Source organism: Mus musculus, chromosome X, assembly GCF_000001635.26.
Source record: "Mus musculus strain C57BL/6J chromosome X, GRCm38.p6 C57BL/6J".
Classification (NCBI taxonomy): Eukaryota; Metazoa; Chordata; class Mammalia; order Rodentia; family Muridae; genus Mus; species Mus musculus.
Genome location: NC_000086.7, coordinates 7,204,967 through 7,223,071, shown reverse-complemented (window position 1 = coordinate 7,223,071; position 18,105 = coordinate 7,204,967). Strand labels below are relative to the sequence as shown.

The window sequence follows — 18,105 nt, the reverse complement described above, 5'->3', positions numbered from 1 at the left end:
TGTTTGAGTTAATTTTATATCCAGCTACTTCACCGAAGCTGTTTATCAGGTTTAGGAGTTCTCTGTTGGAATTTTTAGGGTCACTTATATATACTATCATATCATCTGCAAAAAGTGATATTTTGACTTCCTCTTTTCCAATTTGTATCCCCTTGATCTCCTTTTGTTGTCGAATTGCTCTGGCTAATACTTCAAGTACTATGTTGAAAAGGTAGGGAGAAAGTGGGCAGCCTTGTCTAGTCCCTGATTTTAGTGGGATTGCTTCTAGCTTCTCTCCATTTACTTTGATGTTGGCTACTGGTTTGCTGTAGATTGCTTTTATTATGTTTAGGTATTGGCCTTGAATTCCTGATCTTTCCAGAACTTTTATCATGAATGGGTGTTGGATCTTGTCGAATGCTTTTTTCCGCATCTAATGAGATGATCATGTGTTTTGTCTTTGCGTTTGTTTATATACTGGATTACGTTGATGGATTTCCATATATTGAACCATCCCTACATACCTGGGATGGAACCTACTTGGTCAGGATGGATGATTGTTTTGATGTGTTCTTGGATTCGGTTAACGAGAACTTTATTGAGGATTTTTGCATCGATATTCATAAGGGAGATTAAGATCTTTAATCCCTCCTGGTACTAGAAGCTTTTGGGCCATTTGCATGGCACAGGCTTTTCCCTGCACAGGTTTTGTTATCAGTTTGGGTTGATGCAGAGAAGTTTCTAGTTCTTGTTTGTGTCATTGGTTTGTTTCTTCCATATGCTAAACTTGATACTTCTGAGACACTGTCCCTCCCCCACCCGACCTGGCATATAGCAGATGGTTTTCTGTCTGTGCTGCCATTACTTTTTCTATCACAGTTAGGGACATTTTCAGATTTCATTTTAAGTAGTACCCGTAATTGCATTATTTAAAATCAGGGTAATTAATGTATGCGATGCCTCTTTCCCTGTGTCTTGAAGAGACACCACGGCCAAGACCATTTATAGAAGAAAGAGTTTATTGGGGCTTCTAGTTAAGAGGTTAAGTTCATGAACATTATGGTAGGGAACATGGATGGCAGCAGGCAGGTAGACATGATGCTGGAGCAGTGGCTGAGAATTTAGACTCTTGATACGTAAGCAAGAGGCATAGAGAAAGGCAGAGGGATAACTGTCAGTGGTGTGGGCTTTTGAAACCCCAAAGTGCCCTTAGTGACAAACCTGCTCCAAGAAGGCCAGACTTTAGTCCTTCACAAATAGTTCCACCAACTAGGGACCAAACATGAAATAGATGACTCTAGGATGTCTTTCTAATTTAAACCATCACCCTAATTTAAATACCCCACCTACTTCCTCTATTCACAGTCTCCATTTTCCATATCTGAAATATCCAGCACCTGTAGTTACTCAGAATGTCATTCACAGGCCAATAAATATTTTACTGGAACAAAAATGAGAGCTGAAAAAGTCTGTTGCTTCTCCTCCATGTTAGTGCTGAAATACAACTGCACTTAGTATTTTTATGTAAGGGGTTGTGTGTGTGTATTCTTAGCTCACTCACATATTGGCTTTTATATACTTGTTTTTGTTAAATAAGTTAGTTGTTATGGGAATATTAATTTATTTAAACCAATATATATCAGTCCTTACCGTAAAATAGGAGGACAGACAGTCATACTACAAACTAACACCACCCTGTCCACACCCACCAGCTGGCCCTTGTTTTGGTCCAATACAAATTCTGGGAAGGTGTATGCCTTCCCTTTTCCCTCTTCCTCTTTTTAAATAATTCATTATTTCATTTTCTTTATGATTTTAATATGATTTAATTATAATTATTTCCCCTTTCCCTTTCCTCCCTCTAAATTCTCCCTTATATCCCCTTTATTCTTTTATCAAATTCATGTGCTCTTTTCATTAATTATTGTTACATATATATGCATTGTATATACACACATATTCCAAAATACATAAGTTGAATATTAAATTTTACTGTCAAATGGCTTCAATTATCCAATCAAAAGACACAGTCTGAATTGATCAAGAAGCAGGAGCCATCTTTCTCTTTTAACTAAATCACCAGCATTGAAACTAGAAGTAGCAAAGGGGTTTCCCAGTTGGCTCCACCTCTCCCTTTTCTATCATGCAACTGCCACGTTTGCTGCCTAAAATAATATTTTTAATCGTTTTTCTTGGTGGAAACCATAGTGCCTCCATTTGGCCACCCACGTCCTCCAGTTTCTCACAGACTTCTTCCCTGTATTCTAGTTAAGTAAGAGTAAATGCTAGACTGACATGGATCTCCAAGGCTTGGCTCACTTCATTTCCCAGGCCTGAAATAACCTCTCTCCTCCACGAAGCCTTCTTTACCATCCCACTTGCCCTCCATTCTCCATATGCCAACTATATCCTTACTCTAGCAGTCCAGCACAGCTGTTGTGTCATTTAAGGCTTTTCCCTACCTAGATCATAAATTCCTTGACAGTTAGTGACAGAGTCATAAACTCCTTTTGTATCCCCAGTTCCCTTCCCTGTTAGTATGAGATTTGTGAAGTGTCAGCCATATATATGTGCTGATGAGCTGTTAACCCTCCCTCCTCAACTGCAGTACACATTTTATTGAACACCTATTCTGAGACAACATGAAATTGCTAGAACAACATAAATGGGGACACAGACTAAAGTGAAAGAAGACTATGCAGTCAACATGGGAGTCTGAACAAAGGAAGCATTGAAGGAAAAGCCTGTTTGAGCTGCCCTTACATGGATTCAGTAGCATTCCCCATACTGAATAGAAATGGGGACGAGGCTAGTCAGGATTCCACATAAAGCAGCTAGCTTTTGTAAGGACACTGAAGCATAAAAGTACAGTCATTTCTTCTATATCTGTGGAGAACTGGTTTCAGTGCTCCTGCCCAAGATATCAGGTTCTTTATATAAACTGGCATACAGTACTTACATACGACCTATATACGACCTATATTCATCTATACTTTGAATCATTTCTGCATTTGTAAATGTTGTGGTTATAAATTTCTCTAGAAATTTGAAAATTATTAGTAAAATGTAAATGCTATGAAATTCTTTGTTATGCTATATTTAGGTAATAACAAAAAGTAAATCTGTCATTTCATCACTATAGAACTGATTTTAAAAATATTTCTGATCTATAGATGGTTGAATTGGTAGACACAACACTCAGAAATATAGAGAGCCAACCTGATATGGCCTATCTGTAGGAGTAATAGTTGGCATATGTCAGTTCTGCTACAAAAATAACCACATAACACTCTCAACACTTGACCTCTCCTTAGCCTTCTATTGCTTGACAAGTTCTACCTGCAACCCCAGTATTAGATGGGAGAATGAAGAAATCAACCCCCCCCCACTTAGGTTCTTCCTGGCATGCCACCAATCCTGGCTGACTTCTGGCGTTTAGTTCATCTGCAGGCTTGGTTTAGTCCAGGTATACCTTCATTGGACTGAAACATCATAATCAAGTCACAAGGTATTATGGCTTGGAGTTGTATTACACATGAGTCCAAATATCAACTTTAAAAAGATTACTTACTCTTTGTGTATAAGGTTGAGCACTTTGTATTGGTTAAACAGCAAGACTCAGTAGGTTTTATCTATATATTTGTATGTTTTTCTGTATATATGTTATAATAATAATAAACCAGTTTGAGAGAGAGAGTGAGGGGATATGGGAGGAGTTGGAAGGTGAGAAGAGAATGGGGAGATGATGTAATTGTATTTTAACTAAACTATATTAAAAGACAAGCAAAAATTTTATTTGTTTGTTTGTTTACTGGTTCTGGAACTTGAACCTAGAACCTCACTCACGATATTCAAGTGCTGTACCACTGGGATGTAGTCGCATGCCTTCTAACACTTTTTCTTTTGAGACACACCTCACTAAGTTTTCCAGTCTGGCCTTGCACTTACTCTGTAGTACATACAGGCTTTGCACTTGCAATCCTACTGCTATCTGCCATAAATAGGATTATAGGCTTGAACCACCTGGTCCAACTCAAATGTCAACTTTAAAGAATTTTGTTTATTCATTCCAATGCTTTATTTTTTTCTTTTGAACATCTTTACATCTGCAAAATAACTGTAAATGATGTATCGAAATGAATTTGCCACAGGCAAATCCCACATTCACCTTTCCTGATGGTGTTCAGTTCCTTTGTTGAACTCCTCCTCATTCATGTGTTTAGCTTGAGTTACCGGCTGCCGCTTTCATTGGCTCTGGCTTTCGGTGCATTCACTAAGAAAACACTTTGCAATCCAAACACGGAAACAAATGGCTGCTTCAGGAACACTTTCATCACAGGTAGCTCACTTTAGTTCCATGTCAGTGCGTTATAGGGAAGAGTTTGTAAGGTTCCTGTGGAGGAAAATGAGACGTTTTCCAGCTATTCCTTTATTGAGTCTTCTCCTGTGTTATTTTGTTCTAACAAATTCTCACCACAATAGGTCCACACATCTGAAACTCTGAACACAGGATGCATTCCAAAGCCAAACATAAATGATTGCTGGACTTCCCATACTTCTTTCCATGATTTATGTGGTTAATAGAGTTGCTGGAACTAGGTATTTTAAATCATGTTCTGAATGAAACAACCACTGGGAAAGAGAGAAGGAAAAGGAAAGGGTTCTGTTACCTGACACATTCTTTTGCTTTTGTTCAGAGGTATCCACCATATCACTCTCCCAGGCATTTAATATTATCTTCCTCTTCTCTCTCTCTCTCTCTCTCTCTCTCTCTCTCTCTCTCTCTCTCTCTCTCTCTCTCTCTCTCTCTCTCTCTCTCTCTCCCTCCCTCTCTCTCCCTCTCCCTCCCTCCCTCCCTCCCTCCCTCCCTCCCTCCCTCCCTCCCTCCCTCCCTCCCTCCCTCCCTTCATTGTTTTGAGGCTGAGTTTCATGTATCTCATACTGGTTTTGATCTCCAGATCCTTCTGTCTGTTCTTAAGTGCTGGAATTAATGACCTATGCTATCATGCCTTATTTCATTTAATAAATTTAAATTAAGAGAGAAATCGAGTTATACTACTCTGTTAGCCCATTCTTTTCTCATCAACTAAAACAAAGTTTGTTTCTAATTGAGAGTTTTAGAAACCTAGAAAACCCTACTAATTGAAATTGAGGATTTTTTGTAGGTCCATTGAAAATATGAATCCTAGATGCAGATAGCCATTAATTATGAATATTGATGATACTTTGATTTAAAAGGAACATTTGTATCTGGGGTTGGAGAAGGGTAACGGCCATGCCTTCTTTGGATTTTATGATCTGTGTATAATCTAATATTTTTACTAATGTTCTGTTTTTTTCAGTCTTGTTGAGTTTGAAGCGGCAGCAAAGTGTTATGTGGAATTCTTATGAACTTAGGAATGGTCTTGAGGAAGAGGTGAATAAAGTCTTTAGATACAGATTTCTTTTTTTTTTTAAGAACCTTTTTTTTTTTAAAGAATTATTTATTTATATATGTAAGTACACTGTAGCTGTCTTCAGACACTCCAGAAAAGGGCATCAGATTTTGTTACAGGATGGCTGTGAGCCACCATGTGGTTTCTGGATTTGACCTCAGGACCTTCGGAAGAACAGTCTGTGCTCTTACCCGCTGAGCCATCTCACCAGCCCTGATACAGATTTCATACCCTTTAATATCATATCAAAATTCTTGAGAGTAATAGAGCATCATGGGACATGCCTATATTCACTACTTGTGAGACAGAGGAAGGATAATTACAGATTCAAAGCCAGCCTGAGCTACATAGTGAGAGCTTTGTCTCAAAAACAACACAAAACCAGAAATGCTTGCCACCAGAAGCTTCAGATTTTAAAATATTTGAGTATATAATAAAATATCTTTGAGATATGACTCAAGTCTATATATGACACTAATTTGCATTTTGTATATACACACTAATACATGGTTCAGAGATCATTTTATACAATATTTTAGTATACTTCAGGTTGATTGCAACCTATCAGAGGAGACCAGATGTGGGATTTCCATTTCTGGTATCGTGTTGAAACTCAAAATGTTTCAGAGTTCAAACTCTGAAGCATTTCACATGTAAGATTTGGGGATAAGAAACAGACAATGTACAGTAGGTTTCCTTAAAGGACAACTAAAGTAAAAGAAATTCAGGCTGGGACTCTTATCACAGTCAGATGGGAACTGAGATCTAGTTTTGAAGTTTGTTGTTTCTAGAGGAAACCTATGCATGTAGTTGGCCTAGGTTACAGAATCAAGGCCAAGTGATGTGAGAAGGTATATGACCCGGGGTGTTGGAGACTGTGTACATATGTATATGACAATAGTTAAGGAAAAAGGAAGATATAAATTTGAGGGAGAGCAAAGTGGAGCCACCATGAAGAAGTTCCTACTGAACAAATTTGAGCAATTTGAACCTAAAAATGACAGCAGTTGATTAAGACACACTGGTTAAAAGAATATTGTGCTTACATGCAAATACATAATGATTAAATTAAATATTTTATAAGAAAGAGTTTATTAGTGCCAAAATATCGCATCATAAAATAACCACTGTTACAAACTGACATTCTGTTGTTGTACCTCTTGGTATAGGCCTAATCCCAGTGCTTACAAAGTAGAGGCAGGAAGATCAGGTGTTCAAGGTTATCTTCAGCTTCATAGTAAGTTTGACCTAAGAGTTTATATAATAACAAGTGGGAGATTTCCTACAAACCAGTTGTGACCTATAATCTTCGAAACTGTCAAGTCCATGAAAAAGGCTGAGGAGGAACCCCAAGAAACTATTACATGTGCTACCCTTTCTGTTACTTCCTGTCAAAGGACATTTATCGCTTTTTTCCCACACAGGCCAGCCCTGCTTCTGCTTCCCCCCCCCCCAAGTATTGCGATGATATATGTATGAAGTATTTCATTTGGGTTATTGTTTTCCTAATTTTGAAGCCCTCCAAAGGTTAGTTGAAAAAAGTACAGAAATGGAAAGAATTAGCAATTAATAAAGAAGTATTTGTTTGAAGAAATCTACTGAAGTCAAATTTAGAGCAAATACAGAAAACACAGAGCTATGAGAGAAAACCCATAGGTAGGTGTTGTAGCTCGGTCATAGTGTGTGTAAGGTTCTGGATTTGATCTTCAGCATTACCCTCAAGCCCCCCAAAATACTGATGGAATACAAAGGTTCAATACAGCATTTCCAGAAAGGGGGCTGTGTTCTTGAGGAATGGAACCAGTAGAATGAATATGTGCATATAAATGGGATTTATTAGATTGGCTTACAGGATAAAGTGTGGATAGCCCAATAATAGCTGTCTCACATTTGACAGTCTGAGAATCTAGTATTTGCTCAGTCAATAAGGCTAAGATGGATGTTTTAGCAGTTCCAGTGTGGCATTGAAGGCCTGGAGAATTCCAGGAAAACTACTGGTCTTCAGTCTTTGTTGGATATCTGAAGAAGTTGGTTCCAATATCAGCGAAGGAATATAGCAGGTGCAGCAGCAGAATAGATGAACTTGCCTACAACAGTGAAAGCAAACAGGCAAACTCCAAGTTTCCTTCTTCCTTGTCCTTATGTGCGCTGCTACCAGAGGGTGCCACCTACTTTTAGGGTAGGTCTTCCCACTTCAAATCATCTCATTGAGAAAATCCTTCACAGAAATGCCAGAAGCATCCACACTTTGGTCTTCCTTCTTCTTGAGCTTCATGTGGTCTGTGAATTGTATCTTGGGTATTCAGAGCTTATCAGTGAGTGCATACCATGTATGTTCTTTTGTGATTGGGTTACCTCATTCAGGATGATATTTTCTAGGTCAATCCATTTGCCTAAGAATTTCATGAATTCATCATTTTTAAAAGCTGAGTAGTATAGTACTCCATTGTATAAATGTACCACGTTTTCTATATCCATTCCTCTGTCGAGAGACATCTGGGTTCTTTCCAGCTTCTGGGCTGCAGTGATCATAGTGGAATATGTGTCCTTTTTCTAGGTTGGAGAATCTTTTGTTCTGTGTTGGAGAATATATGCCCAGGAGTGGTATAGCTGGGTCCTCAGGTAATACTATGTCCAATTTCTGAGGAACCACCAGACTAATTTCCAAAGTGGTTGTACCAGCTTGCAATCCTACCAACAATGGAAGAGTGTTCCTCTTTCTCCACATCCTCGCCAGCATCTGCTGTCACCTGAGTTTTTGATCTTAGCCATTCTGACTGGTGTGAGGTGGAATCTCAGGGTTGTTTTCATTTGCATTTCCCTGATGACTAAGGATGTTGAACATTTCTTTAGGTGCTTCTCAGCCATTCAGTATTCCTCAGTTGAGAATTCTTTGTTTAGCTCTCTACCCCCATTTTTTATAGGGTTATTTGGTTCTCTGGAGTCTAACTTCTTGAGTTTTTTGTATATATTGGGTATTAGCCCTCTGTCGGATATAGGACTGGTAAAGATCTTTTCCCAGTCTCTTGGTTGCCATTTTGTCCTATTGACAGTGTCCTTTGCCTTATAGAAGCTTTCCAATTTCATGAGGTCCCATTTGTCGATTTTTGATCTTAGAGCATCAGCCATTGGTGTTTTGTTCAGGAACTTTTCCCCTGTGCTCATGTGTTCTAGACTTTTCCCCACTTTCTCTTCTAAGGGGAAACAAAATACTCACGGGGGCAAATATGGAGATAATTAGGAGCATATACTAAAGGAAAAGCCATCCTGAGACTGCACCACCTGGGGATCCATCCCAGATACAGTCACCAAACTCCAACACTGTTGTGGATGCTAAGAAATGCTTGCTGACAGGAGCCTGATACAGCTGTCTCCTGAGAGGCCCTGCCAGAGCCTTACATATACAGAGTCAGATGCTCACAGCCAACCATTGCACTGAGTGTGGGGTCCTCAATGGAGGAGTTAGAGAAAGGACTTAAGAGGTTTGTAGCCCCATAGGAAGAACAACAGTATCAACCAACCAGACCCCCCAGAGCTCCCAGGAGTACACATGGCTCCAGCCACATATGTAGCAGAAGATGGCTTTGTCAGGCATCAGTGGGAGGAGAGGCCCTTGGTCCTATGAAGGCTCGCTCGATAGATGCCCCAGTGTAGGGGAATTGAGGGCAGGGAAGTGGGAGTGGTGGGTGGGTGGAAGAACACCCTCACAGAAGCAGGGGAGTGGGGGTTGGATAGAGAGTTTCTGGGAGGGGAAATTGGATAAGATGATAACACTTGACATGTAAATAAATTTAAACAATAAATTAAACAAACAAACAAAAGAAATGCCCAGAGGCTGGCGTTTTACTTGATTCCAGATTCAGTTGAGTTGATACCCAAGATTAACAATGGTTAATGATGTGATGACAGGGAATGTGAAGTTATAAGAGGGGAAAAAAATCATGATTTAAGCCATTACCCTTAGCTGTGCTATATATTTGTTTCATTTTTAATTTTAGATTTTGCATTTTTAAAGATTTATTTATTTTATGTAAGTACACTGTAGCTGTCTTCAGACACACCAGAAGAGGGCGTCAGATCCCATTACAGATGGTTGTGAGCCACCATGTGGTTGCTAGGATTTGAACTCAGGACCTCAGGAAGAGCAGTCAGTGCTCTTAACCACTGAGTCATCTCTCCAACCCCCAGATTTTACATTTTCTTTGTATCTGTATGCACGCTTTGTTTGTCTATGTACATGCATCACAGCAATGCTTGGTTCCTGCACAGGTGAGAAGAAGGCATTGGCGCCCCTGAAATTAAAACTGCGGATGGTCGTGCACTACCATGGGAGTGCAGGAAACCTAACTCAGGTCCTTTGCAAAGCACAAGTGTTCTTAACCACCGAGCCATCTGTCCAGACTCAATTGTTATATATTGTATGCATTGCCCTGTATTGTGTGGCCCTGTCTGCTGCTAATAAGATAAATAGTGGTAATTTTATGCACAGTGTGAGTGCCTTGAGAAATAACAAGCTTCGAAAGTGAAATAAGCCCTGAAGTTGGCGATTTTACCATGCAATTATGTGTACTTACCACAGTGAACAAGTACTCTGGTCAGGAACTAATTGTTCATTGTTATAAGGCCAATACTTTTCTTTCTACACAGGAGCCATGGATAACAGAGGCTTTCATCAGGGGAGTTTTAGTAGCTTCCAGAGCAGCTCTAGTGATGAAGACTTGATGGACATCCCAGGGACTGCTATGGACTTCTCTATGAGAGATGACGTGCCGCCTTTAGATCGAGAAATAGAAGGTATTGCTATTGCTACTTTTAAAGCTATTTTTAATCTGTATACAGTAGGCACATAGCCTTGCAACTTTTAGTACATTCTTGTAGCCAACACCGCTGAAAGGATATAGAATTGTCTTGACCCATAGAAAAATTCTTTCTTGCTATACCTTTGTTGCTCTTAGACCTCTGTCCTCCCTAGTCCTTGGTACGGCTGGTCTTTTCCCTACCCTAGTAGGTTTTTCCCCCTTAGGGAGATCATATTAATGGAATGTATATTCTTTCACCTTGTGGGGGTGTGGGGTGTGGGAAGGTGGAGCATGCATGGGGGCCATGGCGTGTATGTAGCAGACAGAGGATAAGTGAAGGGATCAGTTCCTTTCTTACACCACGTAGGTTCTAGGGGTAAAATTATAGTCACCAAACTCAGCAGCGAGCGCCATTGCCCACAGAATCATCTTCCTAGCCCTCTGGCCTGTGTCCTCTTTTGAAGACTAAATTCTTTTACTCAGCTCACTGCCTTGAAGGCTTATCATAGTCTTGCTTCATGCATACCCAGGAGTGGAAGCCTTGAGTCACATGGTAAATGTGTTTGATTTTCAAGGAAAATGCCAAAATATTGTTCAAACTGCTCATGAAATTTTATATTTTAACTTGCTCTATATGAGCATTCTGTGTGTTCTATACCTTTGTCAGCTCTTGTTATTCTCAGTAATGTTTATTTTTGTTTTCCTAATAAGTATGTACCATTATCGCATGATTTCAGTTTTCTTAATGGCTAATGATGGTAAGTAGTGTATCATATACTTATTGGCCAGCATTATAGATCCTCCTTGATGAAGTAGGTGCTCCAATCTTACATTTTTTATAAATCTCCACTTTCTATAATTTTACTTTTCATTAACAGGAAATTGTCAGAAAAGCTAGGTTCTGTTTCAGTGGTTACTTGGTTACTTACACTGTCATTTCTATAGCTGTATACAGTGCTGTGGTATGTATGCCTATGCTTTGTTCTCATGTAACCAAGCTTCTAGTGATATACATTTCAGTTACTCCCAACTTTGTCATTACACATAATGCTACAGTGAACAACCGTATTATATGAGTGTATGTGTCTAGGTTTGTGTGATTTAGCTACTTATCTGTAGCTGTGACAAAACACTGTAATCAATGAAACCTATAAAAACATGTTTAGTTGCCTTACAGTTTCACAAAGTTAGAGTCCATGACGGTGGAACAAAGGCATGTTGGTAGCAACAGCTGAGAGCTCTCATCTTGATCCCAAAGTAGGAAGGGGTGGGGAGGAAGAGAGGGTGAGAGAAAGAATGAGAGACAGAGAGACAGACAGAGAGAGAGAGAAAAAGAGAGTTAGACAGACAGGGAATTGAGAGTGTTTTGAAATCTTGAAGCCTACCTCCTGTGACACACTTACTCCAACAGGGCCATACAACCTCCTAACCCCTCCCAATCAGTTCCACAAATTGGGGACCAAGCATTTAAAAACATGATTCTATGTGGGCCATTATCATTTAAACCACCACTATGTATATGTGTGTCTTTTAAGCATATGAGAGCATTTTTTTTATAGTATGAATGTATGACTGTTAATTTCTTCCACCACATTGGTATAAAAATCTTAATTTTCATCTTTACAATGTGAATAATTTTTATTGTTAGTTTTCTTTTTTTTTCCTTTATTTTTTGAGACAGCATCTTATTGTGGCTCTCTGGTTGACCTGAAACGTGCTATGTAGACCAGGTTGGCTTTGAACTCATAGATATCTGTCTTTTGAGTGCTAGAATTAAAGGTGTGCACCACAACCTCTGGCATCTATTATTTCAAATTTCAGTTTTAATTAGTGAACGTGAACATACTTTCTTATATTTGCTAAATAGTTTACTTTATTTTCCTGAAAGCTTTCTGTTCACCTGATGTTCTTATTTGAGCCATTCAAGTGTCACCAATTTTTTGTCTAATATTGTTTGACTATATTTTTCCTCTTTTGCTTTCTTTTTCTTTCCCTCCCTCCCCCCTTCTCCTTCCTTTGTTTGAGATAGAGCCTCACTCTTTTGCCCAGAGAGGCCTAGAATTTACTATGTAACCCAGGCTAATGTCTAACTTGTTGCAATTGTTTGGCCACAGCCTTTCCGGTGTTTATTATAGCTATGAACCACTGTGTCCAGCTGGCTTTTCTTTCCAAACATTTTATTTTGAAGGTTGGCCTTAAATTTATGATGCATCTAAGAGTGACCTTGAATTAGTGATCTTTGTACTTTCATATCTGGAGTCCTAAGGTCTATAGGTGTGTGCCATCATGCCCACCTCAACTTTGTTGTTTTTTTTTAATCTGCAAGAACTTTTTATTAGTCTTTTCTATTGACATCTGTATTTCTTGTTGTAATTAGAAAGACCTGGGCCTAGGAGTATGATGCTAACTAAGCTTGACGATATAATTAGGCCCTATTTTCAAATAAACTCTGTATGTATCATTATTATTATGTGATTATTTATGCTATAATCCTATAAGTGCTATAGCTCTTACAAGAATTACTTCATGTCCATTTGTCTGTGTAAAGAATCAGAGTTTACAGAAAAGTGTATTTGAGCAGGCATTATGTGACAGATACTATTTCTGGAGAGACCTGAACAAATCTCTCCTTAGCCCAGATAGGGAGCCCATGATAGATCCACCAAAGGCTAACTTGGTGAACTAGTGAGTTTTATTGGCATACAGGACTATAGGTGAGGGGTTATGTACAGGAGTAAAAATGATTCAGTGACAACTGTGTCAGTAAAGCCCACTCCAGCATGGGTCATGGCTTATGAAAGCTGGAGCTCCCTACGCAATTTGCAGGCAACTCAACAGATTGGGAGTGGACTGTAATCCCATCACTTGGGACATTGAGCCACAAGGATCACCAGTTCAATGTCAGGGAGTGGACTACATAAGGAAGACTCTACATCAAATGCCAACAACACCAAAATAAAATACATCAAGGATAGAGGAATGGCATAGGTGTTATAAGCACTTTGCTGATCTCGAAGAAGATCTGGGTTCAGTTATCAGTAGCAACATGGCAGCTCACAACCATCTGTAACTCCAGTTTCATGGAATCTGATGCCCTCTTCTGGCCTCTGTTGGCACCAACATACATGCAAGCTAAAGACCCATGCACATGGGCTGGCTCAATGGTTTAGAGCACTGACTGTTCTTCCAGAAGTCCCGAGTTCAATTCCCAGCAACCACATGGTGACTCACAACCATCAGTAATGGGATCCGAAGCCCTCTTCTGATGTGTCTGAAGACAGCTACAGTGTATTCATATACATAAAGTAAATACATCTTTAAAAAAAAAAAGACCCATACATGTTTAAAAAAGATACACCCCATCACCTTTTTTTTTAAAGATTTGTTTATTTATTTATTTATTTATTATATGTAAGTACACTGTAGCTGTCCTCAGACACTCCAGAAGAGGGAGTCAGATCTCGTTACGGATGGTTGTGAGCCACCATGTGGTTGCTGGGATTTGAACTCCTGACCTTCGGAAGAGCAGTCGGGTGCTCTTACCCACTGAGCCATCTCACCAGCCCCCCATCACCTTTTTTAAAGGAAAGATAGGGAAGGATTCCAAAGATGTGTGGTGATTTGAATAGGTTTGGCACCCATAGAGTCATGTGTTTGACTTCTTGGCCCTTAGGGAGTGGCAATATTAGGAGGTATAGCCCTGTTGGAGTCTCTGTGGCCTTATTGAAGGAATTATGTCACTGTGGGGGTGGGCTTTGAGGCCTCGTATTCTCAAGCTACACACCCAGTGTATCACTCAGTCTTCTTCTGCTACCTGTGGATCAAGATGTAGAACTCTCGGCTCCTCCAGCACCATGCCTGCTTCCATGCCGCCATGCTTCCTGCCATGATGATAATGGACTGAACCTCTGAAGCTGTAAGCCAGCCCCAATTAAATGTTCACCTTTATAAGAGTTGCCTTAGTCATGTTGTCTCTTCACAGCAATAAAACCCTAAGACAACCTGACAAAGTTGGAATGAACATAGCAGTATGAAAAGGGTTTTCAGGCATGTGATGCATGTCTGTAATCCTAGTACTCCAGAGCAGAGACAGGAGAATTTCCAGAAAATTGAGACTAGCCTGGTCTACATAGTAAGTTATAGGTCCGCGAAGATTCACTAATGAGAGCCTACCTAAAATAGCCAATCTCCCCTCCTCCCAAAAGGAAGGAAAGTACAAAGAAAGATAACAAAACCTTAGGTTCAAAAGCAAGAAGTGTTGCTGCACACTGGTAATCCTAGCACTTCAGAAGCTGAGATAGGAGGATGGAGAGTTCAAGGCCAATCTGGACTACAGAAGTAGTTCAAGCTGTAAAACGACCTTGTCTCAAAAATCAAAATGAAATCGGAAGCAAGGATGACAAGAAATTTGAGTAGGAAAGGTACCTCAGGAGATAGCCTGGGAATTTAAAGTTCATAAAAGAGGAGGTATTTATGCCTTTATAGTTATGGGTTTTCTTATTAGCATAGTTCTGAAAAGGCAAACATTTGTATGTACATGCATTTACAAGCATAGTATGTTAGTTATAGCAGTAACTGGTTTTAGTAACTGGTCATTAGGCTATCACTAAACTGAGACCTCAATATATGCCCTCAATATATGAGACCAAAACTCACCTATCAGTGTAGTAAAAAGAGTTGCTTATGGCATTCTCAGCAGGTCCTTTCATGTATTCATTTGATAGCAGTGCATAATCAGGGTAAGTCATTACTCATTATTGCCATTTCATGGGCTGGAAAACTGAAGCCAACAATGCCTTTTGAAATTGCCTATGATCATACAATATGTTTTTTTATTACATATTTTCCTCAATTACATTTCCAATGCTATCCCAAAAGTCCCCCACACCCTCCTCCCCCCACTCCCCTACCCACCCATTCCCATTTTTTGGCCCTGGCGTTCCCCTGTACTGGGGCATATAAAGTTTGCATGTCCAATGGGCATCTCTTTCCAGTGATGGCCGACTAGGCCATCTTTTGATACATATGCAGCTAGAGTCAAGAGCTCCGGGGGTACTGGTTAGTTCATAATGTTGCACCTATAGGGTTGCAGATCTCCCAAGCTCCTTGGGTACTTTCTCTAGCTCCTCCATTGGGGGCCCTGTGATCCATCCAATAGTTGACTGTGAGCATCCACTTCACAATGTTTTTAAATAAGTAGTCCTCCACCACTTTTCAGTAGATTCTTAGAAGCGTTACTGCTTACAGTTCATTCAGATCTGTCCACAAAGTAAAGAGGCTTCTTTTTATGAGACACATGCAAAAATTAGCTCACTTACCTTATATTCTGTTGGGATGCATTTCTCTTGCTTTGCTTTCAAGGTCTTCTTTCCTTATTTAATGTCTTACAGGATTTCCTAGTAAAGAAACCTTTAATAGGAAAAAAAAAGGCCAGACAGTTACTGAAACGTGGTGAAATTATGCAGAAAATGCCAGATAGTTTTCCAGATGGCTATGTAGGAATTGACTTATGAAGAATGAATAAATCAGTTATGCATGCCAATGCTAAACTCATCCGAGATAGTCTATAAATTAGAAAAAAAACCCACTCAGGGTGAGGGGAATGGAAGAGGAGTCTGAGTTACAGGAAAACATTTGGAGCTGTGCTTGTCTTCCATATGTTCTCCCTTACCTGGGCAAGGCTGACAGTACATTCATTCATCCTTCCTTCCTTCCTTCCTTCCTTCCTTCCTTCCTTCCTTTCTTTCTTTCTTTCTTTCTTTCTTTCTTTCTTTCTTTCTTTCTTTCTTTCTTTCTTTCTTTCTTTCTTTCTTCCCCATTCATCCATCCATCTATCCATCCATCCATCAGTATGTATGGAGCACTCATCCATACAAGAGGTTAGCACTGGGCAGTCTCATATTGCTACTGCATTACAGAAATGGAACCTGTCTTTTGGAGGTCCAAGCCTTCCAGGGTGAGTTGTGTGGGTAGATGGTGCCACTTAGAGCAGCAGGGGGCACAGTGGGTATAAGGAAGGCTATCTAGCTAGAAGTCTAGATGGCATAACTTTGTGTACACTCGGGGTTCTTACCTTGTAGCCAAAGCATCAACAAATGATTTAAAAGCAGAAGAGTGATATGATCAGATTTGAGTCATGGAAAATTGACAGTGCAGAGGGCAAATTGAGGGCAACTCTGGGGATGGTGAAATTTTTACTACTTAAATTCTAGGCAAAAGAGCCAGGCGTGGTGGCACACACCTTTAAGCTCAGCACTCGGGAGGAGGAGGCAGGCAGATTTCTGAATTCGAGGCCAGCCTGGTCTACAAAGTGAGTTCCAGGACAGCCAGGACTACACAGAGAAACCCTGTGTCGAAAAACAAACAAACAAACAAACAAACAAACAATTCTAGGCAAAAGATCAAGAGGCCTGAATGAAGGCAAGAAAAACCAAGAGGACAGGATAGTGGATTCTGGAGAAATTGTAGAAGAGACATTAAAAGGAACGACAGTACTGGGGTAAAGTAGAAGAAAATCGGGGTACCTTCAAGGCCAATGCTGGTTCTAGAGTTCTCTCTTACCAGCTACTGAGTCTCTGAAACTTCCTACTATGTCAGAGCAGAGATTGAACATAGGTGATAGAACAAAAAGCTTCACAGGACTTCAAATCCACTAAGGAGACTACGAAGCAGTTTTCTTTGTTTTTCCAAACTGTAAAGAACTCATGGTTTCTCTTCAAGGAGAAACACAACAAACCTTGGACTCTAGCTCCTGATGAAACCCATCTTCATCACCTCAGAGTCCTGACCTGAAATCCAAGCACTCAGGGAAGATGAGAATAGTGGGTTCTAGACTAGCTAGCCTGTGCTTCATGCAAAGATTGTCTGAAAAAGCAACAGGCTTCTCCTCCAACTATGTGACCTGGCCAAATGTGTGCAACTCTCTTAAACAGATGTTCTAGGAAAATGGGTGGTGAGGCCTGAGTCAAAAGAACCATAGGGACAGAAACCACATGAGCCTTAAACAGTAAATCTTTTTGGCTTTGTTGTTGTTTTGGGGTTGGTGGTTGTGATACAGGGTCTGACTTTGAAGCCGAGGTCAGGCTGGTACATACTATATGGTATAGGTTGCCCTCAAACCCTGCGCATCCCTTTGCCTAGGTTGTAGGTTATATGTATAAGCTACTAGGCCAGGCCTTCATTATGCATGTGATGATATCCACAGGCTTAAATCTGCCTGTACTTTACTTCATAGGAAAATGGGGAGATTCCACACTCCGTATCCGTTAGTGTTTTATCTATCTCTTTTTTTTCTTTTTTAAAGCTGGGCATGATGATCAACACCTTTTTTTTTAATTTATTTATTCATTATATGTAAGTACACTGTAGCTGTCTTCAGACACCCCAGAAGAGGGAGTCAGATTTCGTTACGGATGGTTGTGAGCCACCATGTGGTTGCTGGGATTTGAACTCTAGATCTTTAGAAGAGCAGTCGGGTGCTCTTACCCACTGAGCCATCTCACCAGCCCTTATCTATCTCTTTATGTTTATTAAAGTTTATATTAAACTCAGATTTACTTGGTGTTACCTCACAGCTCAGCCACATTATCACTTTCACAGAGACACAGTTTTGTCATCTTAGGCCCCATGTAGTTGTGACACATCCTTGGGTTTTTCCTGTTTTCAGTGACCTTAACAATTTTGAACAGTAGTCAGGTATTTTACAAAGTGCCCCTCCTTTTGAAATTTACCCTACATTTTCTCCTGAGTAGGCTTCGATTGGGGCTTTGGGAGATGAAGACCGCAGAGATTAAGTGACCCACCAACATGACATACTGTTGTTGATGGTAACTTTGATCGCCTGACTGAGTTTTCCTTCCTTTCTACACTGAACTCCTCAGAAAGGAGTGGGA

At 40.0% G+C, this 18,105-nt stretch overlaps 1 protein-coding gene across 7 annotated transcripts in view; it reads left to right on the top strand.

Moving 5' to 3' along the window:
* Positions 1–18,105, top strand: part of Clcn5 (chloride channel, voltage-sensitive 5) — a 165,549-nt gene that overhangs the window by 96,287 nt on the left and 51,157 nt on the right. For all 7 annotated transcript variants that reach the window (XM_006527562.4, XM_011247445.3, XM_011247442.2 and 4 more), the window contains one exon: positions 10,062–10,208. In XM_006527562.4, coding sequence (XP_006527625.1) covers positions 10,062–10,208 — 147 coding nt within the window. The remainder of the gene's footprint in view (positions 1–10,061; positions 10,209–18,105) is intronic.